The 23,991-nt window shown below is 48.0% G+C and overlaps 1 protein-coding gene across 4 annotated transcripts in view; it reads left to right on the top strand.

Moving 5' to 3' along the window:
- The window catches only part of LOC140460748 (uncharacterized), a 78,401-nt gene that overhangs the window by 6,347 nt on the left and 48,063 nt on the right, over positions 1-23,991 (top strand). For 3 of the 4 annotated variants that reach the window (XM_072555400.1, XM_072555399.1, XM_072555402.1), the window contains one exon: positions 728-2,727. In XM_072555400.1, the coding sequence (XP_072411501.1) occupies positions 1,119-2,261 (1,143 nt within the window). In that variant the 5' untranslated portion in view covers positions 728-1,118 and the 3' untranslated portion in view covers positions 2,262-2,727. Of the gene's footprint in view, positions 1-727; positions 2,728-23,991 lie in introns of those variants that run through there. The other variant, XM_072555403.1, reaches the window with a different exon arrangement.

Raw genomic sequence — 23,991 nt, 5'->3', positions numbered from 1 at the left:
GAAGTGTGGTTGTGAAGGCTGGACTTTCAGAGCATGTTTTGCCCTGACTGGAAGCAGCTGAAAATGTGTTGTTGGAAAAGCGCAGCAGGTCAAGCAGCATCCAAGAATCAGGAGAATTGACGAACCGGGCGTGAGCCCTGAAGAAGGGCTCATGCCCGAAGCGTCGATTCTCCTGCTCCTTGTATGCTGCCTGACCTGTTGTGTTTTTCCAGCAACAGATTTTCAGCTCTGATCTCTAGCATCTGCAGTCCTCACTTTCTCCTGACTGGAAGCAAAAGAGTTGGACTGAAGTGTGTTGGTGTTAATGCCTTGATGTCTCATTTTGCTCCCACCTTCCCAGGGACGTTAACCATTTTGAGTCTGGTCCTTCCTCAAGAAGCTGCATTGCAGGTTCACCCTGAATTGACACTTTTATTGCTTCCCAAAATCAGACCTGCTCACTCTCAGCGGGATCCCAGTGTTGTGAAAGATATTAACTTTCAGGTGGAGGTATCCAAAATTCAGAGAGATGTCAGTCTTGATGTTTTTGCTTTTTCTGCCCCTGTAAGATCCTGAATCTTAAGGGGAATTAGTTAGAGCAGAGTGAGAACAGAGGGGAAGGGAGAGTGGGATGGTGCTTTCAATTTTGTGGAATAACAAAAGGAAAGGATATTCCACAGAAAATAGAATTGATTGTTCAGAATTTCTACCCTGCACTGATCATCCCTTTTGTAATCCCTTTTTGCAGAGTATTTGAAAATCTGAAGACTGAAGTTTCAAAATCAACGAATGAAGGGCTTACACCCGAAACATTGACTCTCCTGCTCTCCAAATGCTGCCTGACCTGCTGTGCTTTTTGATTGACTCTCCAGTGTCTGCAGTCCTCACTTTGATGTCAATGTCTGACAGTCTCTGAATCCATTGGGACCGCAACTATTTTTGACTGTGATTTCTGTGAGAGGGGTCTACACTTTTTGGTTCCTGTTTGAGGACGTTTTCAGCATCAGTGGGACTGGACGAGAGACCCCTCTGTTACAGCGCACTGTGTGTGGAGCCTGAAACAGTTATACGGCCTGGGAAGGGGACTTCACGGCAGGGAGGGGCTCTACACGTGTTTGTGTGCAGCTGAAGCTGTGGCTATGGAGAAACCTGAGGAATCCCGCCCCGTGGAGAAACCGTGGAAGTGTGGTGACTGTGGGAAAGGCTTCCGTGTCCCGTCTGCCCTGGAGACACATCAGCGCAGTCACACCGGGGAGAGGCCATTCCCCTGCACCGACTGCGGGATGGCCTTCAGACATTCCTCTCACCTGTTGGCCCACCAGCGGGACCACACGGGGGAGAGGCCCTTCAGCTGTCCAGATTGTGGGAAGGCCTTCAGATATTCCTCCTCCCTGATGAGGCACCAGCGTGTCCACACGGGGGAGAGGCCTTTTAGCTGCCCCGAGTGCGGGAAGGCCTATACCGACATCTCCTCCCTGATGAGGCACCAGCGGGCCCACACTGGGGAGAGGCCCTTCAGCTGCCCCGAGTGCGGGAAGGCCTTTACCGACATCTCCTCCCTGATGAGGCACCAGCAGATCCACACAGGGGAGAGGCCCTTCAGCTGCCCCGAGTGTGGGAAGGCCTTCAGTTATTCCTCTGCCCTGCGGAGCCACCGGCGCATCCACACGGGGGAGAGGCCCTTCAGCTGTCCTGAATGTGGGAAGGCCGTCACAGACGTCTCCACCCTGCAGAAGCACCAGCGTATCCACACGGGGGAGATGCCCTTCAGCTGCCCCGAGTGTGGGAAGGCGTTTACCCACGGCTCTGCCCTGCGGAGACACCAGCGTGTCCACACGGGGGAGAGGCCCTTCAGCTGCCCCGAGTGCGGGAAGGCCTTTACCGAAGTCTCCTCCCTGATGAGGCACCAGCGGGTCCACACCGGGGAGAGGCCCTTCAGCTGCCCCGAGTGCGGTAAGGCCTTCAGCAATTCCTCCACCCTGCTGACCCACCAGCGTGTCCACACCGGGGAGAGGCCGCTCACCTGCTCTCAGTGCGGGAAGGGCTTCACCTGCTCCTCCAACCTGCGGAGCCACCGGCACGTCCACACGGGGGAGAGGCCCTTCAGCTGCCCCGAGTGTGGGAAGGCCTTTAGCGATTCCTCGAACCTGCTGGCCCACCAGCGGATCCACACCGGGGAGAGGCCGTTCACCTGCTCTCAGTGCGGGAAGGGCTTCACCCGCACCTCCCACCTGCTGACCCACCAGCGAGTTCACGTGCCAACACGGGGATTGAAGGAGTGATGGCCGAGTGCCATTATCGATTGGACTATCAACCCGGTTCCGGGGAGTCCCGGGTTTGAATCCCGCCACGACAGATGGCAGAATTGGTATTCGGTCAGAAATGTGCAGTTCGGAATCTAACGATGAGACTGTTTCAGGGAGGGGGTGGTGCAGGGGAGAAAGCCCCCATCTGATTCACTCTCTCCCTTGTTAGGGAAGGGAACCGCCATTGTGGGAAAGGATTCACTCAGTCGTTCCAGCTGCATCCTTTACCCGGTCTGGCCTACACCTGACTCCAGACCCACAACAGTCTGGTTGACTCTACACTGCCCCTTCCTGGCAAATGAGCAGGGAGACACTTACTTGGAGACAGGGTATGGGTTAAAATTGCTGAGTGAGGCAATACTTCCTCCGGGTTACGGATGTACCAAGGATCCAATTACAAAGGGACAACTTGGTGCTGACCAATAGTAAAGACAGTGAGGGGGGGGGGTGGGACAAGGGGACGTGTGGTGTGTGCACTTTGACCTTGAGCTGTTCAAAAAGCAACTGCTTTTTCTCTGCCTTTTTGCTGGGGGGATCTGAAGCTGTGACAAAGTTGGGTTGCAATAAAGGTTACCTGAACTTACCACCGGGCTCAGACTCTCATTGAACGCTTTGAGCTCCAAGAGGTTTTTGTTTTAAAGCTGCTCATTTCTTTCAGCCTCCTGCACTAAGTTTAGAACATGGAACATAGAACAGTACAGTGCAGAACAGGCCCTTCAGCCCTCGATGTTGCACTGACCTGTGAACTATTCTCAGCTTGTCCCCCTACACTATCCCAAAATCAACCATGTGCTTATCTAAGGATTGTTTAATTCTCCCTAATGTGGCTGAGTTGACTACCTTAGCAGGTAGGGCATTCCACCCCCTTACCACTCTCTGCATAAAGAACTTGCCTCTGACATCTGTCTTAGATCTATCATCCCTCAATTTGTAGTTATGTCCCCTCGTACAAGCTGACGTCACCATGCTAGGAAAGAGTCTTTCACTGTCTACCCTATCTAATCCTCTGATCATCTTATATGTCTCTATCAAATCCCCTCTTAGCCTTCTTCTTTCCAATGAGAACAGACCCAAGTCTCTCAGCCTTTCCTCATAAGACCCTCCCTCCAGACCAGGCAACATCCTGGTAAATCTCCTCTGCACCTTTTCCAATGCTTCCACATCCTTTCTGTAATTGGGCGACCAGAACTATACACAATCTTCCAAATATGGCTGCACCAGTGTTTTGTATAGTTGCAGCATGATATTGCGGTTCCGGAACTCAATCCCTCTACGAATGAAACCTAACACACCATGTGCCTTCTTCACAGCACTACCCATCTGAGTGGCAACTTTCAGGGATCTATGTACATGGACTCCAAGATCCCTCAGCACATCCACACTACCAAGAATCTTTTCATTGACCAACTACTCTGGCATCCTGTTATTCTTCCCGAAGTGCATCACCTCACATTTAGCTGCATTGAACTCCATTTGCCACCTCTCAGCCCAATTCTGCAGTTTATCCAATCCCCCTGCAACTTGTAACATTCTTCCAAACAGTCCAGTACTCCACCGACTTTAGTGTCATCTGCAAATTTACTAATCCATCCACCTATGCCTGTGTCTAAGTCAGTTATAAAAATGACAAACAGCAGTGGTCCCAAAACAGATCCTTGTGGAACACCACTAGTAACTGGACTCTAGGCTGAATATTTTCCATCAACCACCACTCGCTGCCTTCTTCCAGTTTCTAATCCAAGCTGCTAAATCACCCTCAATTCCAAGCCTCTGCATTTTCTCCATCAGCCTACCATGTGGAACCTTATCGAAGGCTTTACTGAAGTCCAACTATACCACGTCAACTGCCCTACCCTCATCTACATGCTTGGTCACCTTCTCAATAAACCCAATGAGGTTTGTGAGACACGACCTGCCCTCGATGAAACCATGTTGACTATCTGAAATCAAATTGTTGCTTACTCGATGATTTTAAATCTTCTCTTCTAATCCTTTCCAAAATCTTTTCTACAATAGATGTAAGACTCACTGGTCTATAATTACCTGGGTCATCTCTGCTGCCCTTCTTGAATAAGGGCACATTTGCAATCCTCCAGTCGTCAGGTACTAAACCCGTAGACAATGACGACTCAAATATCAAAGCCAAAGGCTCTGCTATCTCCTCCCTCGCTTCCCAGAGAATCCTTGTATAAATCCCATCTAGCCCAGGGGACTTGTCCACTTTCACTCCTCCTTGAATTGATAACACCTGTGTGTAACCAACCTCGATCCTTTCGAGTCTAATATCTCGTACCTCATTCTTTTCCTGAGTGAATACTGATGAGAAGTGTTCATTTAGCCTCTCTCCGAACTCTACAGGGCCCATACTCCACTTCCCACTTCTGTCTTTGACTGGCCCTATTCCTACCCTAATCATCCCTTTATTCCTCACATACCTATAGAAACCTATAGGGTTCTCCTTTATTCTGTTTGCTAAAGACTGCTCGTGTCCTCTCTTTGCTCTTCTTAACTCTCTCTTTCAATCCTTCCTCGGTGATCTGTAATTCTCAATCGCCTCATCTGTACCATCCTGCCTCATCGACACATAAGCCTCATAGAACAGCATCATAAGACACAGAACTTACATCAAAAGATCAGTGTCATGCAACTGATAGAATATATTGAACAAACTTAGATAGTCTTCATCTCTTAGAATGGGTGTGGGCTTTGGTTCATTAATGTGTAACAATGTTCTTGAGATGACTTCAGGTTTTATAAAAAAAAAGACATGTCTGCTCAGACAATGCATTAAAGGTGAGATTTCAGTCTGTTGGTATTCCAATCTTGAATCAGACTGGTTCTGTTTCCAAAGTCTGAATTTGTAAAATATTACATGCATTGACTGCCTGCAGATTGTGTGCTTTTTGAACAAACTTGAATGTATCTGCAAATATAATTCTGCCAATACAATTTCACCCCACAGAGTAGTGTGTGTGTATCTGTGTGCATGTGAGTTTGTGTGTGAGTGTGTGTGTGTGTGTGTGTGTGTGTGTGTGGTGGGGGGGGGGGGGTGGTGGTGTTCGGGTACATAGTTCTTTGATAGTTTCATTACTGCTAGTCAGGGTGGTTCAGGTGGCATTTCGCAACATTGCCTTCATTGTTCACCCCATTGAGTATCGGGGTTGGGACATCATGTTCAGGTTGTACAGGATGTTGGTGAGGGCACTTTCAGAGTACGGAGTACAGTTCTGGTGGCCCTGTAATAGGAAGAACACTATTAGAGAGGGTTTAATAAAGATTTACCTGGATGTTGGAAGGACTGGAGGGTTTGAGTTATGAGGAGAGGCTGGGACTTTATTCACAGGAGCACAGGAAGTTGGGGGTGACCTCATTGAGATTGATAAAATCCTGAGGAGTGGAGGGAAGGTGAATAGCAAATGGCTCTTGCTTAGCGGAGGGGAAATCAAAACTAGGGGGCTTTTTTTAATGTGAGGAGAGAGATTTAAAAGGAACCGGAGGGGCAACATTTTGAAAGAGGGTGATTTGCATGTGGAATGAACTTGCTGAGGATGTGGTAGATGCAGGTACGGTTACAACATTGAAACAGCATTCGGATGGATACATGAGTAGAAAGGTTTAGAGGGATATGGGCCAAATGCAGGCAAGTGGGACTGGTTTAGTTTGGAATCCTGGTCAACATGGACGAATTGGACCGAAGTGTCTGTTTCTGTGCTGTATACCTCTATTGAAACCAGTAGATTTCTGAAAGGGGCTTGACAGGATAGATGCAGATAAAATGCTCCTTTGTGGGGAGGGTCATCGAATTCCGACAAGGTGGAAGTGGGCCATTCAGCCCATCTATTTCACTCTGGCCCTCTGAACAGTATCCCACCCATAACCCAACCCCTTACTCTGAATTTCCCATGGCCAAGCCACCCTAACCTGTACATCCCTGGTCACTATGGGTAATTTAGCACGGCCAATTCTCCCTAACCTCTACACCCTCTATAAATTACCTTCTCAAGAATGTAATTTAAATGCAGAGCTTTTCTAAGACTCAACATTGGGACACAGACAGAATTCACACCTATTGTCTCTACTTATAAATAGGGCAACGTCCCTTTGAAATGTAGATTCATTTAGATATAACTGCGTCACTTTACATATGAAGATATCCCTTTGAATGTGCTCACATCCCTTTGAAATATAATCTTGTCCATTTAAACCTCTTTATTTGCAGAAATACCCGTTAAAATGTCCACGTCCCTTTAAAATGCAGATTTCCCCCTTTAGATATGACGCCGTTCCGTTCGATGTCGAAATATCTGTTTAAATTGAGCCGTGAGCTTTCCCAATGTAGACAGGGCTCCTGGAAACGTGGCAGTGTCCCCGCCCCCCGCAGCTGCAGAGTGAGACAGGAGAGTTTGTTTTTGTGAATGAACAGTTGTAGCGCGAGGTGGCTGTGACTTGGTGACGGTGAGGATCCCCCGGCCCCGCCCATCCCCACCCCCGGGCCCCGCCCATCCCCACCCCGGCCCCGCCCATCCCTCACGTGCAGACGTCACGCGGGGGTGAAGGCGGTTGGGAGGAGAAGTCGCTCGAGCGAGGAAGCGGCGGGAGGGCGGCCGTTAGGAAAATCCCTGTTTAATCTTCGGGCTGTTTACCCCCCTCACTGTCTGTTTAATCCTCGGGCTGTTTACCCCCCTCACTGTCTGTTTAATCCTCGGGCTGTTTACCCCCCTCACTGTCTGTTTAATCCTCGGGCTGTTTACCCCCCTCACTGTCTGTTTACCCCCCTCACTGTCTGTTTAATCCTTGGGCTGTTTACCCCCCTCACTGTCTGTTTAATCCTCGGGCTGTTTACCCCCCTCACTGTCTGTTTAATCCTCGGGCTGTTTACCCCCCTCACTGTCTGTTTAATCCTTGGGCTGTTTACCCCCCTCACTGTCTGTTTAATCCTCGGGCTGTTTACCCCCCTCACTGTTAGTTGTGCAATTGCTGAGGGTAGACCCACTGGTGGCTCCGCAGGTGGGAGGAATTGCTGAAGGCCTTCCCACATTCAGGGCAGCCGAAGGGCCTCTCCCCCGTGTGGACCCGCTGGTGGGTCAGCAAGTGGGAGGAATTCCTGAAGTCCTTCCCGCACTTGAGGCAGCTGAAGGGCCTCTCCCCCGTGTGGACTCGCTGGTGGGTCAGCAGGTGGGAGGAATTGCTGAAGGCCTGCCCGCACTCGGGGCAGCTGAAGGGCCTCTCCCCTGTGTGGACTCGCCGGTGGGTCTGGAGGTTGGAGGCCTGGGAAAAGGCCTTCCCGCACTCTGGGCAGCTGAAGGGCCTCTCCCCTGTGTGGACACGCCGGTGGGTTTGGAGGTTGGAGGCCTGGGTAAAGGCCTTCCCACACTCGTGGCAGCTGAAGGGCCTTTCCCCCGTGTGGACCCGCTGGTGGGTGTGGAGGTTGGTGGAATCGCTGAAGGCCTTCCCACAGACAGGGCAGGGGAATCGCCTCTCCCCAGTGTGGCTGTGCCGATGAGTCTCCAGGGCAGACGGGAAACGGAAGCCTTTTTTGCAGTTACCACACTTCCACGGTTTCTCCACGGAGCGGGATTCCTCTGGTTTCTCCATGGCCGGAGCTTCAGCCACACACAAACGTGTGCAGAGCCTATCCCCACCGTGAATTCCCCTTCCGAGGCCGTATAACTGTTTCAGGCTCCACACTCAGTGCGCTGCGACAGTAGGGTCTCTCGTCCAGTCCCACTGATGCTGAAAACGTACTCAAACAGGAACCAAAACGCTTTGCTCCTTCTCACAGAAATCACAGTCAAAAACCGTTGCGGTCCCGATGGATTGAGTGACTGTCAGACATTGACGTCAAAGTGAGGACTGCAGACGCTGGAGAGTCAGAGTCAGAAAGTGTGGCGCTGGAAAAGCACAGCAGGTCGGGCAGCATCTGAGGAGCAGGAGAGTCAATGTTTTGGACATAAGGCTTTCACCTGTTGATTTTGAAACTTCTGTCTTCATATCTTCAAATACTCTGTAAAAAGAGATTACAAAAGGCATCATTGTCAGTGCAGGGTAGAAATTCTTAACAAGGAATTCTACTTTCTGCGAAATATTCTTTTCTTTTGTTATTCCACAAAATTGAAAGCACCTTCCCACTTTCTCTCCCCCTCTGTTCTCACTCCACTCTAATTCCCTGAAGGTGCTGATTCAGGATCTTAAAGGGGCAGAAAAGCAAAAACGTCAAGACTGACACCTCTCTGCATTTTGGATAACCCCACAACACTGGGATACAGTTGACAGTGAGCAGGTCTGATTCTGGGAAGCAAACATAAGTGTGTCAATTCATGGGGTAACCTGCAATGCAGCTATTTGTGGAACAAAATGGTTAAGGTCCCCAGGAAGGTGGAAGCAAATTGAGACATCAAGGCATTAACACCGACACACTTCAGTCAAACTCTTCTGCTCCCAGTCAGGGCAAAACATCTTTGAAAGCTGCTCTGAAAGTCCAGTCTTCACAACCACACTTCTGCTTTCACCAAAGACAATTAGAGTCATAAAGCACGGAAGAAGACCCTTTGGCCCAACTTGTCCGAGCTGACCAGATATCCTAAATTAATCTAGCCACATTTGCCATCACTTGGCAATAGATCCACACACATCATCTATTGCGTCCGCTGCACCCGATGTGGCCTCCTCTATATTGGGGAGACAGGCCACCTACTTGCGGAACGTTTCAGAGAACACCTCTGGGACACCCAGACCAACCAACCCAACCACCCCGTAGCCCAACACTTCAACTCCCCCTCCCACTCCACCAAGGACATGCAGGTCCTTGGACTCCTCCATCGCCAGACCATGGCAACACGACGGTTGGAGGAAGAGCGCCTCATCTTCCGCCTGGGAACCCTCCAACCACAAGGGATGAACTCAGATTTCTCCAGTTTCCTCATTTCCCCTCCCCCCACCTTGCCTCAGTCAAATCCCTCGAACTCAGCACCGCCTTCCTAACCTGCAATCTTCTTCCTGACCTCTCTGCCCCCACCCCACTCCGGCCTATCACCCTCATCTTGACCTCCCTCCACCTATCGCATTCCCAACGCCCCTCCCCCAAGTCCCTCCTCCCTACCTTTTATCTTAGCCTGCTGGACACACTTTCCTCATTCCTGAAGAAGGGCTGATGCCTGAAACGTCGATTCTCCTGCTCCTTGGATGCTGCCTGACCTGCTGCGCTTTTCCAGCAACACATTTTCAGCTCTGATCTCCAGCATCTGCAGTCCTCACTTTCTCCACCAATTCAGACACATACCTGAGTTTGCAGAATCTGCTCCCTCCCTGGATTCACTCGAGCTGCTACAAGTGAACAGATTTCCACCCCTCCCCTCTCTCGCCTCCCCAGGATGAACAGTTGTCCAGAGGGAGGGAGTTTCACTCTGAAACTGACAGGGCCACTTCCGCGCTTTGTGACGCCATCGATGGGTCGGGGGTGGGGGAGGGTATGGGAGACTGGGCGAGAGAAAGGGGTGGGATGGGATGCGGGGCTCGGCCAGCAGCGGGACCCCGCAGTGCGCCTGCGCTGCCCTGCACAGTTTGCAGAAATTCCTTCCCTTCATAGAATCCCCAGTGTAGAAGCAGGCCACTCGGCCCAACGAGTCCACACCGACCCTCCAAAGGGTAACTCACCCTCAACCATTCCCCTAGCCGTATTGCTCAATACTGTTAGAAATGGGGTAAAGTGTTGTTTTTGCAGATATAGAAAAAGCATAAAGAAAAGGGGTACAGCAAGAGAACTATTCACCCTGCAGGTATTTAGGGACTTTTCAGTGTTTAATTGTGGTTGGGGAAGGGGGAAGTAATAAGGGTGGAGTGCAGCTGGGCAGTGGTCTGGTACAGTGAGAGAGATTGGGTCATTAGGAGTCTGGAGAGATGACCTCACTCAGCTCAAAGGGTATAACTGTCCACTAACCGGATTCTAATTTGCTCATTTGCTTCTGCATTTGATGCCCTTTCTTGCAAGATCGTAGAATAAATTGTCTTGTTTCCAGTTTCGGTGGTCTCCTCTAAATTTTATTCAACTTGTTTCTAAAAGATTTGGGGGCTCGTTCCTGGATCCCAAGCTCCGGTCACTCGGCGTTCTTGGAGAAACGGAGAAGGTGCACCTCGCTGATTTCGGCGACCTCTAGCTTCCCCTCGTTGCCGAGGCGGCTCTGGGCGAGGGTGATCCGGACTGGGAGACCCTGGAGACAGGACGGGCAGAGGCGACGCAGCGGGTCCGGTCGGGTAACTTTTGTGCACAAGACCCGGGTAAGAAAAAGGTCTTAAATAAGTATTGTCCAGGCGACCAGGGTAGGCAGCGGGTTTTGTTTTGTTGTCAGTCTTTGCCACGAGCGAGGTGCACTAAGACCTGGCGGGTTGGTCAGGTAACACTTATGGACTTAAGACCTGCATTCGCGGGCAGCCGGGATTCGCAGCAGTACTTGCTGTTTCACCGCGGCGCGAAGGTCTTGTACATAAGACCCAGGTAAAGGTAAATTTCAGGCAACCTAGATGGACAACGTATTTTGCTGTCTGGTATTGCCGCAGGAAGGGGCACGCATTCGACCAGGTAACTTTTGTGCACAGACCAAGGTATGAAAATTGACCTTTAGGTATTACCTTGGTGGTCGGTTCCGTACGAGAAGTACGGGGGAATTGGCAACATAAAAAATAGAGAATAAAGGTCTTTAATTGGCTAGATTAATCAAACAAGTAAGGTGTCTAACTGATTCGATCACCCAGCCTTAGACCGGTTATTAAGAAGGGAAAACCCCACGTGGAGATTAGGACCCTGAAGTGGGTGTGGAAGAAGGTAACACCGAACTTCAGAGAGGTTAATTGAAATTATATAAAGAAAACGGCCGAGTATTAAAAGGGGAAATAAGAATAGCAATTTAGATGTAGAAGGGGACATGAGAGGGACGTTCGAGGACCACATCCCAACGGACAGTCCTTTAGGAAAAATGTTAAGAGATTGGAAGGACAATCCTCGGACGCGAGGAAAGGATAAAAAACAAATGATAAAATGTCAATGAAAAACAGCCTTATAGTCAGGAGGAATCAGATTATGCTTCGTGTCAGAAGGGCTAGTAGCTGAAGGGCTACTGGGGGTGCACTTCGGAACTAACTTATGGCCAGACGCCCAGAAAAATATTCAAAAGCTAGAGGAGTCATTGCGGGAAACTCAAAGTGTCTGTGAGACACGGTGTGTGTGTGTGTGAGAGAGAGAGAGAGAAAAGAGCTGTACAGTTAGTAGAAAGTTTATCCCTGTGTGATTCAGTCTGAATGCACATTTGTTTGTTGGTGATTGAATGTTCCCTGGAGCTTGAGATCCAGGACTGTTTTGAATCTGATTTCTACTATGGAAATTTTAACATGATTTCTTTTAAGGTTAAGGATTTTGCAAGACTATGAAATAAAATGTTCTTTTTACAGGTCATGGCTGCCTTACTATCAGTTACTAATTAATCTCTTTTATCCTTACATAAAAGTGATTTATGGAGGACAGTTGAAGTTTTAACTTGAATAGACAAATCCTTTTAAGGCAGCTCTGGTTATTTCACGACCTATAGCATTGTAATTGAGCAATGACTGGTCAGGACTAGTTGGGAGGACTAGTTTTGGATTTGAATCAGGGGACTGGAACCGGGTGATTGTGGTGGATTTCAGAGTTGGGAACTGTGTGCATTTTGCATTTTGAATATTAAACACTGAATAAATGAATTTATAATAGATAAATATATATTTACAAGTAAGATTCCAAAATGTATAGTTAGGAACAGGCTTTCAAGAAAAGCAAGCATCAATTGATAAATTGTATTTGAGATTACAGGGAGCAAGAAAAATTGCAATATTTCTTTAAAAGAATCAAGGTCTAAACAAAACATTGGGTGATGAGGAATGGCCATGAGGTGGCCCTAAAGCTGTTCAGTTGGTTCAATCGGCTCAGCCATTGATCTGGCAACGTAACATGAGGAGCAGAAACAGAAAGCAAAAATAATGATAAGCCACGGTGAATGAGGTAATAAAGAAAAGGACAAAACTAAAAGGAGAAGGAAACCGGAATGGTGGCAGGCAGCATGTTGAAAATAAAGGGAGGAGAAAGGATCGGGGAGGAGATGTGAAGGGGTCTGGGAGACAGGAACAAGGATCAAAGTGGAAATCCCCACAGGCGGGATGTTATTACTGTGGAAAGACAGGTCACTTTAAGAGAGAGTGTCCTGACCCGACAAAGGAAGTAAAGGCAGTGCCGTTTATGAGCCTTGATGAAAACTAGGGGTGTCAGGAGTTCCTGCCCCCGGGGACCCACCAGGAACCCTCGATAAATTTAAAGGTGGGACCTTACAAAGAGGACGTAGTTTTCCGAGTCGATACGGGGGCAGCAAGATCATCCTTCAATTTTAAGCCCAAGGGAGTGGGAACGAAAACAAAAGTTAATTGGATTATGGCAACAGTTTTGTGACGAGAGGCAGGAAGAATCAGTCTTGCGTTCATGATGAGATATTGCCACCAAATTGGGGATTTAATTAACTGCAAAAGGTGCTATGGAATCTGTCGAGGTTCTCAAAAATGAGCAAAAATATATAATTAATAATTAATATTTATAATAATTCAAATGCGTTAGCCTGAATCAATATTAATTGGCAGGATTCCTTCATACATTCTCAGTGACCTGTCATTATTGATTCATGGTTAATTCAAAACATGACTGCATGAATTCATTGTTAATTAAAGAATGGAAAGCTACATTACTGGCCAGAGTGTGTGCAGGCAGTGGCAGCAACAGCCTGATTGGTAGAGGAGAGTCGGAAACTTACTGTTAGGGGAGCCTTCGCAGTCAGCAGCCCCCCATCAGGTACGGTCAGGAGAAGAAAGGGGCTTGATGGGAAGAGCTACTCTGAGGGAACGGAAAAGGGACATCCGGTGGGTGAGGGAGTGATACCAGCCAAAAACAAATTCCCCAATGTGGACCCACATTGGAAAGGGATGGATGAACACAATAGAGGAAAAATGAGGGACTTACAAGAAATGGTCATTTTGGGTATTAAAGAAGCAGCACCTAAATCTCAAGAATTTTTTTAAAGCTTTTGAAGGTAGACAGGAAAAGGAGGAAGCCCCGTCAGCCTTTCATACAGGGATTAAAAGAAGCCACTAGAAAATATTCGGGAATGAATCCCGCTGATCCGGTAGCACAGGGACTTTTAAAGGTCCAATTTGTGACTAAATCATGGCCGGACGTACAAAAGAAGTTACAGAGATTAGAAGGCTAGAGTGAAAAACAGATAGAAGATCTGTTATATGAGGCACAGAAAGTGTGTGTGAGAAGGGAAGAGGAGAAACAAAAACAAAAAGCTAAAATAATGGTTGCAGCAGTTGAAGAAATTACGATAGACGATGTCCAAGGTTAGGACGACAAAGAGAAGCGGTATCATTGATGATTTTTGATGAAGATTAGGGGAGTCAGGGGTTCCCTCCTCCTGAGACCCACCGGGAACCCTTGATAAAGTTAAAGGTGGCACCTGAAGGAGAGGAAACAGTATTTTTAGTGGATACAGGAGCAGCATGATCATCCCTAACAAAGGTCTCAAGGTTTCTGGAGTAAAAGGCAAAGAATTCTTAAATCAGAATGCAGGACAATGGCTCACAGACTCTAGGATCTTGAAATATGAGACAATCTTAATAGAACAGGATGACCTTGTGTTAGTCACAGACAGTTGCTTGAATCCAGCTGCATTTCTGTGGCGGAGAGAGGGGGGTGACCCCGGTCAATCCAGAACATGACTGCCTTGATATTACCGAATATCAGACTAAAGTGCGAATGAACTTAAGAGACGTACCGTTGCATGCGAGAGCTCGGTTGTTTATCGACGGGTCCTCCCGGATGATTGAGGGTAAAAAGCACAATGAATATACTGTAGTAGACAGGATAGAGGGAAGCATTATCGAGGCTGAAAAACTGCCGAACGGCTGGTCAGAGTTCAATGATAAGTTTTTAACGAACTATATAGTGGCACTCAGCTCTTCTTTGTCTATTCTTAGGAATAAAGGCCTGTTGGTACAGACACTGCCACTCGAGTTTACAGTACATCGAATACAACTGGGTGATTGGGTCCTGATCAAGACCTGGAAAGAGACCAAACTGTACCCGAGCTGGGAGGGACCATTCCTAACCCTCCTAACTAGTGAAACAGCTATTCGGACTGCTGAGGAAGGGTGGAGTCATCATACTCCCGTTAAAGGTCCTGTGAACGCCCCAAAGGTGGAGTGGCACGCTCATCCTACAGACAACCCTCTGAAAGTTAAGAAAGAAAGAATGAACTGAAACAAAAGACTCTTTTAACGTTTGCTGATATATATATATATATATATATTGTTATTGATTGTAAGGGCTGTGTGACATCTAAAATGTTAAGACAGGATGGTGGGCAGAGTTGAGAGATGGGTAGATACTGGTATAGTATTGTAATGTTAGTAGTACTAACTACTCAAGGAAGTGGGAAAAATCACTTCACTACGCTGTGCCAGAATTATGCTGAACAAGAGGGACTTACCGACTGTTGGGTCTGTGCAGAGGTCCCACACCATAGCGAATCTTGGAATCCCCACCTCAGTAATACCGCTCACTAAAAAAAAATACGATGTACAATAATTTGATGTGGGTTCAAATAATACAAAGTGGAGATCTGAAAGGAGCAAATATAACTTTGCGGGATGGTTCCCAAGGCCAGCCCCGAAAAATCAGGGCCCTATTGACAGTCTTCGAATTTCCCCACCGAAAGGAGCAGTGAATACCACCTGTTTCTGTCATCAGAATGATGCTGCACCTTTCCAACTAGGAAAATCATCTTGTGTCCACACCAGTCAGGCCACTGCCACGACCACTCCCCGAATATTAAACGGAACGTGTTGGGGATGCGGTCTGAAGGCCTATCCATTTATTCCCGGGGAAAAAGATGTTCGGGTGATCGAATGTGTCACGTTATGAAGTTGACGAATCACTTCCTCACAACCAGAAAGGTTGGAGTGGCTGCTGTTCCCTCGCTTATATAGTCCCTCACCTCCGAATAGAAAAGCATGAGCCCAACCTGAGAAAGGAGGGAGGGGGGGATAAGACGTAAGACCCGAGAGGTCTCTGAAGGAGACCGTCTACTGTGGACACTGCTCCCAAACTACGGCACTACAAGGGCAGGGGTGGAAATACAGAAATGGCGGCCGCCCTTGAAAATTTAATTAATGATAACACCGGCACGATGGGGAATCTCAATCCCAAATATCGGCCATAACCACTGAAATGATTGCCACGAGACCGACAGCTTTACAGAATTGAATGGCTTTAGACTATCTTTTGGCCGATAAAGGGGGAACTTGTGCTCTGATTGGTAAAGAATGCTGCACCTTCATCCCAGACACCTCTTCCATAGTGGAAGATAAAGTGGAAATAGTAAAGAAAAAGATAAACGATATAAGACAAATTGGAGATGAACTCCGAAAAGATGAAGGATGGGGATGGGGTAACTGGAGATTGACCGAGTGGGGAAAATGGTTCGTGAATTTAGGCATTTATGTGCTCCTAATAATTGTAGGTTTACTGATAGGGTTTAATGTGTTAAAGTGGATAATGACTAAGCTGGTAATGTCTTTGGGAGGACAACAACCAATAACGGTCATGACAATAGCACAAGCGCAAGAAAGAGAGAGTAACAGATTACTCCTAGAGTTTAAAAAAAGACAAACTTAGAAGGACAGAAATGACTAGATTGGGAACCTCGACACCACAGGGTGAAAAGAGGGCAGAAAATAAGATTGCAAAAACAACAAATGGTTAAAGAAAAGAAATGGGGGAATCGTGAGAAATGGGGTAAAGTGTTGTTTTTGCAGATATAGAAAAAGCATACAGAAAAGGGGTACAGCAAGAGAACTATTCACCCTGCAGGTTAGAGAAGAGTATCTTTACTTTTCAGTGTATAATTGTGGTTAAGTAAACACCAACTTTGGTGTGTAATTACTATAGCAAAAAGTCCTTCTTGAAAAATTGTGCTTTCAGCAAAAAAGCTGAGATAACCAAAATGCTTGAGCGATACAAAACAATACAAGTTAATGAAATGTCCGAGGGATAGAATGTACCAGCAGAATTGATACAAAATGTTAAACCAGATCTTGACAAAATAGTGTTGAGTTCAGCACTTACAGAGAGGAAGGTTGCCAAATTGGGGAAGGGGGAAGTAATAAGGGTGGAGCGCAGCTGGGCAGTGGTCTGGAACAGTAAGCGAGATTGGGTCATTCGGAGTCTGGAGAGACGACCTCACTCAGCTCAAAGGGTATAACTGTACACTAACCTGATTCTAATTTGCTCATTTGCTTCTGCATTTGAAGCCCTTACTTGCAAGTTCGTGATAAATTGTCTTGTTTCCAGTTGTGGTAGTCTCGTCTAAATTTTATTAAATTTGTTTCTAACAATTGGGACGCAGACAGAATTCACACCTATTGTCTCGACTTATAAATAGGGCAATATCTCTTTGAAATGTAGATTCATTTAGGTATAACTGCGTCACTTTACATTTGAAGATATCCCTTTGAATGTGCTCACATCACTTTGAAATATAATCTTGTCCATTTAAACCTCTTTATTTGCAGAAATAAGACCATAAGACCATAAGACATAGGAGTGGAAGTAAGGCCATTCGGCCCATCGAGTCCACTCCGCCATTCAATCATGGCTGATGCGCATTTCAGCTCCACTTGCCAGCACTCTCCCCGTAGCCCTTAATTCCTCTAGACAACAAGAACCTATCAATCTCGGCCTTGAAGACATTTAGCGTCCCGGCTTCCACTGCACTCCGTGGCAATGAATTCCACAGGCCCACCACTCTCTGGCTGAAGAAATGTCTCCGCATTTCTGTTCTGAAATGACCCCCTCTAATTCTAAGGCTGTGTCCACGGGTCCTAGTCTCCTCGCCTAACACAAACAATTTTCTCGCATCCACCTTTTCAAAGCCATGTATTATTTTGTACGTCTCTATTAGATCTCCCCTTAATCTTCTAAACTCCAACGAATACAATCCCAGTATCCTCAGCCGTTCCTCATATGCTAGACCTGTCATTCCAGGGATCATCCGTGTGAATCTCCGCTGGACACGTTCCAGTGCCAGTATGTCCTTCCTGAGGTGTGGGGACCAAAACTGGACACAGTACTCCAAATGGGGCCTAACCAGAGCTTTATAAAGTCTTATTAGTACATATCTGCTTTTATATTCCAACCCTCTTGAGATAAGAGACAACATTGCATTCGCTTTCTTAATCACAGACTCAACCTGCATGTTTACCTTTAGAGAATCCTCGACTAGCACTCCCAGATCCCTTTGTGCTTTGGCTTTATTAATTTTCTCACTGTTTAGAAAGTAGTCTATGCTTTTATTCTTTTTGCCAAAGTGCAAGACCTCGCACTTGCTCACGTTAAATTCCATCAGCCATTTCCTGGACCACTCTCCCAACCTGTCTAGATCCTTCTGTAGCCTCCCCACTTCCTCAGTACTACCTGCCTGTCCACCTAACTTCGTATCGTCGGCAAACTTCGCTAGAATGCCCCCGGTTCCCTCATCCAGATCATTAATATATAATGCGAACAGCTGTGGCCCCAGCACCGAACCCTGCGGGACACCGCTCGTCACCGGCTGCCATTCTGAAAAAGAACCTTTTATCCAAACTCTCTGCCTTCTGTTAGACACCCGTTAAAATGTCCACGTCCCTTTAAAATGCAGATTTCCCCCTTTAGATATGACGCCGTTCCGTTCGATGTCGGAATATCTGTTTAAATTGAGCCGTGAGCTTTCCCAATGTAGACAGGGCTCCTCGAAACGTGGCAGTGTCCCCGCCCCCCGCAGCTGCAGAGTGAGACAGGAGAGTTTGTTTTTGTGAATGAACAGTTGTAGCGCGAGGTGGCTGTGACTTGGTGACGGTGAGGCTCTCCGGCCCCGCCCCCGCCCATCCCCCCCCCCGGCCCCGCCCCCGCCCATCCCCCCCCCGGCCCCGCCCCCGCCCATCCCCCCCCCGGCCCCGCCCCCGCCCATCCCCCCCCCCCGGCCCCGGCCCCGCCCATCCCCCCCCCGGCCCCGCCCCCGCCCATCCCCCCCCCCGGCCCCGCCCCCGCCCATCCCCCCCCCCCGGCCCCGCCCATCCCCCCCCGGCCCCGCCCATCCCTCCCCCGGCCCCGCCCATCCCCCCCCCGGCCCCGCCCATCCCCACACCCCGGCCCCGCCCATCCTCCCACGTGCAGACGTCACGTGGGGGTGAAGGCGGTTGGGAGGAGAAGTCGATCTAGCGAGGAAGCGGCGGGAGGGCGGCCGTTAGGAAAATCCCTGTTTAATCCTCGGGCTGTTTACCCCCCTCACTGTCTGTTTAATCCTCGGGCTGTTTACCCCCCTCACTGTCTGTTTAATCCTTGGGCTGTTTACCCCCCTCACTGTCTGTTTAATCCTCGGGCTGTTTACCCCCCTCACTGTCTGTTTACCCCCCTCACTGTCTGTTTAATCCTTGGGCTGTTTACCCCCCTCACTGTCTGTTTACCCCCCTCACTGTCTGTTTACCCCCCTCACTGTCTGTTTAATCCTTGGGCTGTTTACCCCCCTCACTGTCTGTTTAATCCTCGGGCTGTTTACCCCCCTCACTGTCTGTTTAATCCTCGGGCTGTTTACCCCCCTCACTGTCTGTTTAATCCTTGGGCTGTTTACCCCCCTCACTGTCTGTTTAATCCTCGGGCTGTTTACCCCCCTCACTGTCTGTTTAATCCTCGGGCTGTTTACCCCCCTCACTGTCTGTTTAATCCTTGGGCTGTTTACCCCCCTCACTGTCTGTTTAATCCTTGGGCTGTTTACCCCCCTCACTGTCTGTTTAATCCTCGGGCTGTTTACCCCCCTCACTGTCTGTTTAATCCTTGGGCTGTTTACCCCCCTCACTGTCTGTTTAATCCTCGGGCTGTTTACCCCCCTCACTGTCTGTTTAATCCTTGGGCTGTTTACCCCCCTCACTGTCTGTTTAATCCTTGGGCTGTTTACCCCCCTCACTGTCTGTTTAATCCTCGGGCTGTTTACCCCCCTCACTGTCTGTTTAATCCTCGGGCTGTTTACCCCCCTCACTGTCTGTTTAATCCTCGGGCTGTTTACCCCCCTCACTGTCTGTTTAATCCTTGGGCTGTTTACCCCCCTCACTGTCTGTTTAATCCTCGGGCTGTTTACCCCCCTCACTGTTAGTTGTGCAATTGCTGAGGGTAGTGTGTAAATCCTAGTGAAGGAGATTATACACCAGCATGTATATGTTCCTCAGTTATTGAAGGGGCAGGACCTGTTGAGAATGGTTAGTAAATGTGGTGCACTAAGCCTTGTTAATATGGATATAGTTTATTATTTGGAAAAGTAGACTTTATTATTAAGAGTCATCGAGATGGAAACAGACCCATTCGGTCCAACCTGTCCATGCCAACCAGATATCCTAAATTAATCTAGTCCCATTTGCCAGCACTATATCCCTCTAAACCCTTCCTATTCATATACCCATCCAGATACCTTTTAAAGGCTGTAATTATACCAGCCTCCTCCACTTCCTCTGGCAGCTCATTCCATACCTGCACCACCCTCCACATGGAAACGTTGCCCTTCAGGTACCTTTTATATCTTTGTGGCCTCACCCTAAACCTATTCCCTCTAGTTGTGAATCTCACGCCAACATTAAGGAAAAGACTTAAACATTGAGCAGCCAGACAAATATCAAGCCACGTGGGGGGAAAAAAATTATGGCTCTGCCCTTTCTGTTCTCCGATAGGCATTTGGAAACTTAAAATCTGTCAATAACATCAGCATTGCTACAGAGCACGTTGTGTACACTCCTCAGTCTCAACAAGCAGGGCACGTGTTTGCCGGTGTCACCAAAACGTTGGGCGTGTTCCTCGCTGTCGGCAGAAAAGGGGCGAGACCGACGTTTGGACAAATAAGGAGCACTGGAGGACCGGGGGGAGACTTGTCCTCCTGCCATTCGGAGCTCCCCTATTGGTGAATGTGGAAGTTGGACCATGAGGTTCTGAAGCTCCTGCTCCTCCTCTCTCTGAATGAAGATTGAGCTTCACCTCAGACTGCAACTTCTTTCCTCCGTCCAACATGTGAGTACAGCACTCTCTTTTCTCACCCCCATTTCCATTTATGTTTCATTCTGAGGTTCAGTTGTTGACTTGGAGCAACTGAAAGGAATGGGAGTGAATCCAGCGAGGGGACAGACTCTGGAAAAGTTAGTCCAGGCCTGTGTCTCAATTGGCAAAATAGACAGACAGGAGACTGGAAGAGCAAGCCAGGCAATATCAGGAGGTGGAGAAGTCGAGGTATCTGGTGTAACCCTTGTTCAGGACTGGGGGTGGGTATAGGGAGAACTGTGGAACAAGGGTGTGCTGGGGGCAGGGTATTGAAATGGGGATAGGTGGAGACCGGTAGAGGGTACAATAGACAATAGGTGCAGGAGTAGGCTCTTCTGCCCTTCGAGCCAGCACCACCATTCATTGTGATAATGGCTGATCGTCCTCAATCAGTATCCTGTTGCTGCCTTATCGTCATAACCTGGTATGACCTGGTTGGTGAATGGGAGGAAGGAATCTAGTTGGCAGGGAAGAGTGGAAGGGGCTGGGAAGTGAGTTGGGGGATGGGATGGGAGATTATTTGAAATTGGAGAACTGTGTTGAGTCCTCCGGGCTGTTGACTGCTCAGACAAGATGAGGTTTTGTTCCTCCAATTTGTGGTTTGGTTTGTTGTGGTAATGGAGGAAGCCAAAGATCGTCATGTCAGAAGGGGAGTGGGAAGGGGCATTAAAATGGGTGGAGACTGGAAGTCCGCTCAGCCTCTGCGGACCCGGCTGTGATGCTCAGCAAACCGTTCCCCAAGTTTACGCTCGGTTTCCCCGATGTAGAAAAGACCACAATTGACAAAGCACAGCAGGTCAAGCAGCATCTGAGCAGTAGGACAGTCGTAGTTTGGGGCACGAGCTCTTCATCAGGAATGATGCGTGGGTGTTCAGAGGGGCATCAGTGTCCTTCTGTGCCAGTTGTCAGACAGGTACAGCAGGCAATGAGCAAGGCAAGTGGTGTATTAGCAAGACGAATTGAGTTCAGAAGTAGGGATGTCTTCCTGCAGTTAGGGGGTCATTGAATATATTCAAGGCTGAGTTCATCTGATTTTTATGTGAATGTTTATGGGGAAGGCAAGAAAATGGTTGAAAGACCAGTATAGAACTGAGTTACAGAGCCATACCACACAGAAACAGATCCTTCAGTCCAACTAGTCCATGCTGACTATGTTCTCAAACTAAACCAGTCCCACCTGCCAGTGTTTTGGCTCATATCCCTCCAAACCTTTCCTATTCATGAACTTATCCAAATGTCTTTTGAAGGTCGTTACTGTATCTGCATCCACCACTTCCTCTAGACATTTAGTCCACACGTGAACCACTCTGTATAAAAAAAAATTGTGCCCTTCAAGTCTTTTTAAAATCTCTTTCTCCTGTCACCATCAAAATTTGCTCCCTAATCTTGAAACCCCAACCCTAGGGGAAGGACACCCGTCGTTCACCTCCTCTCTCTCCTCATGATTTTATAAACCTTGATAAGGTCACATCTCCTCCTCCTCTGCTCCAGTGAAAGTCCCAGCCCATCCACCTAGATGCAGGTAGATCCATATCCAGTCATGATTGGTTCAGTGCTGGTCCCAATTCTCTCTCTCGGTGTCCAGGACAGCAAGAGACCACAAGACACAGGAGCAGAAATTAGGCCACCAGGTCTGCTCATTCCATTCAATCATGGCTGATTTGTTTCTCAGTTACATTCTTCCGCTATGAGCAAAGTGAAAATGGAGGGAGTGAGTGTGGGATGGAGATTTTCGGTTTCCAGGGAATAAGAGAGGAAAGAGTTCACTATAAATTAGAATTTATGGGATCAGCTGATGAGCCGAGGAGTGTCAGTTGGCGTTTAATTTAGAGAAATCAGAGGTTTGTATTTTGGTCAAGCAATCCAGGCAGGATTGACACAGTTAAGGGGAGTGTTGCAGAATAGAGAGACCTTGGAGTGCTGGAGTCTCAGGTGGATAGAGTAGTGAAGGCAGCGTTTGGTTTGCTTTCCTTCATTGCTAATAGCATTGAGGATAGGAGTTGTGAGATTATGTCATACACACTTCCCACTCGAACGTGTTATCTACCTGCTTAACTGTTTTTAGTGAATATAATCCACACCTCCCGCTGCTGCCATAACGTGGTTTGTTTGGAAGCCCTAGCTTTCAGAGTGATTAGATTTATTTTAGATTTTATTACTTACAGTGTGGAAACAGGCCCTTCAGCCCAAACTGACCCTTCGAAGAGCTACCCACCCAGACCCATTCCCCAACATTTACCCCTTCACCTAACACTACAGGCAAATTAGCGTGGCCACTTCACCTAACCTGCACATCTTTGGACTGTGGGAGGAAACCCACGCAGACACGGGGAGAATGTGCAAACTCCACACTGACAGTTGCCCGAGGTGGGAATTGAATCCGGATCTCTGGCGCTCTGAAGTGCTGCTGCTGCTTCAGGTGGTTGTGGACAATAAGGTCATGATTAGACTATTTATAGCCAACGGAGTCCAGTGTCCTGGAGATGTGATACATTAAACAATTTAGATTAAATCTTCCATCTTTTAGAATGGAGTTCTGTTCTTTGGTATGTTAATCCCAGAACCTGTTTTCAGTAACTTTCTCAAGAACGTAATTTAAATGCATAGTTTTCTATCAAAAATGTCAGGCTGACTCGACAGAATTCGACCCTATTGGTGGGTAGGCTGGGACTTTTTTCACTGAAGCACAGGAGGTTGAAAGGTGAAGGTATCGAGTGCCTCATTAGCAAGTTTGCAGATGACATTCAGATTGATGGAAAATCAGATAGTGAAGGGGACTGTCAGACGCTTCAGCAGAATATAGATAGGAGAGTTGGGAAGAGAAATGACAGATGGAGTTCAACCCAGACAAATGTGAGGTGATGCATTTTGGAAGATGCAATTCAAGAGCGAGCTATACAGTAAATGGAAAGGTCCTGGGGGAAATTGATGTACAGAGAGAGCTGGGTGTTCAGGTCTATTGTTCTCTGAAGGTGGCAAATGCATGTCAGTAGAGTGGTCAAGGCAGCATACAACACATGTTCCATCATCGGACGGATTGAGGAAAAGAGCTGGCAGGTCATGTTAAAGTTATATAAGATTTTGGTTTGGCGCATTTGGAATACTGCGTACAATTCCGGTCGCCAGATTTCCAAAAGGATGTGGATACGTTTGGAGACAGTGCAGAGGAGGTTCACCAGGATGTTGCCTGTTATGGAGAGCGCTAGCTATGAGGAGAGGTTGAGTAAATTAGGATTATTTTCACTGGAAATAAGGAGGTCGAGGCGGGGTGGGGGGGTTCCTGATTGAGGCCGAAAAACCATGAGGGGTGTAAACGGGGTGGATAGGGAGAATTATTTTCCCAGAGGAGAAGACTTAATTACTCAGGGTTACGAGTTCAAAGTGAGAGGGGAAAGGTTTGAGGGAGATCTACATGGAAAGTTCTTTACAGAGAGGGTGGTGGGCGCCTCGAATGCATCACCAGCAGAGGCAGTAGGGGTGGGATCGATAGTGTCATTTAAGATGTATCTAGACAGATACATGAAT

This window comes from Chiloscyllium punctatum, chromosome 36 (genome assembly GCF_047496795.1).
Source record: "Chiloscyllium punctatum isolate Juve2018m chromosome 36, sChiPun1.3, whole genome shotgun sequence".
Taxonomy (NCBI): domain Eukaryota; kingdom Metazoa; phylum Chordata; class Chondrichthyes; order Orectolobiformes; family Hemiscylliidae; genus Chiloscyllium; species Chiloscyllium punctatum.
This window is presented reverse-complemented; position numbering and strand designations above follow the sequence as displayed.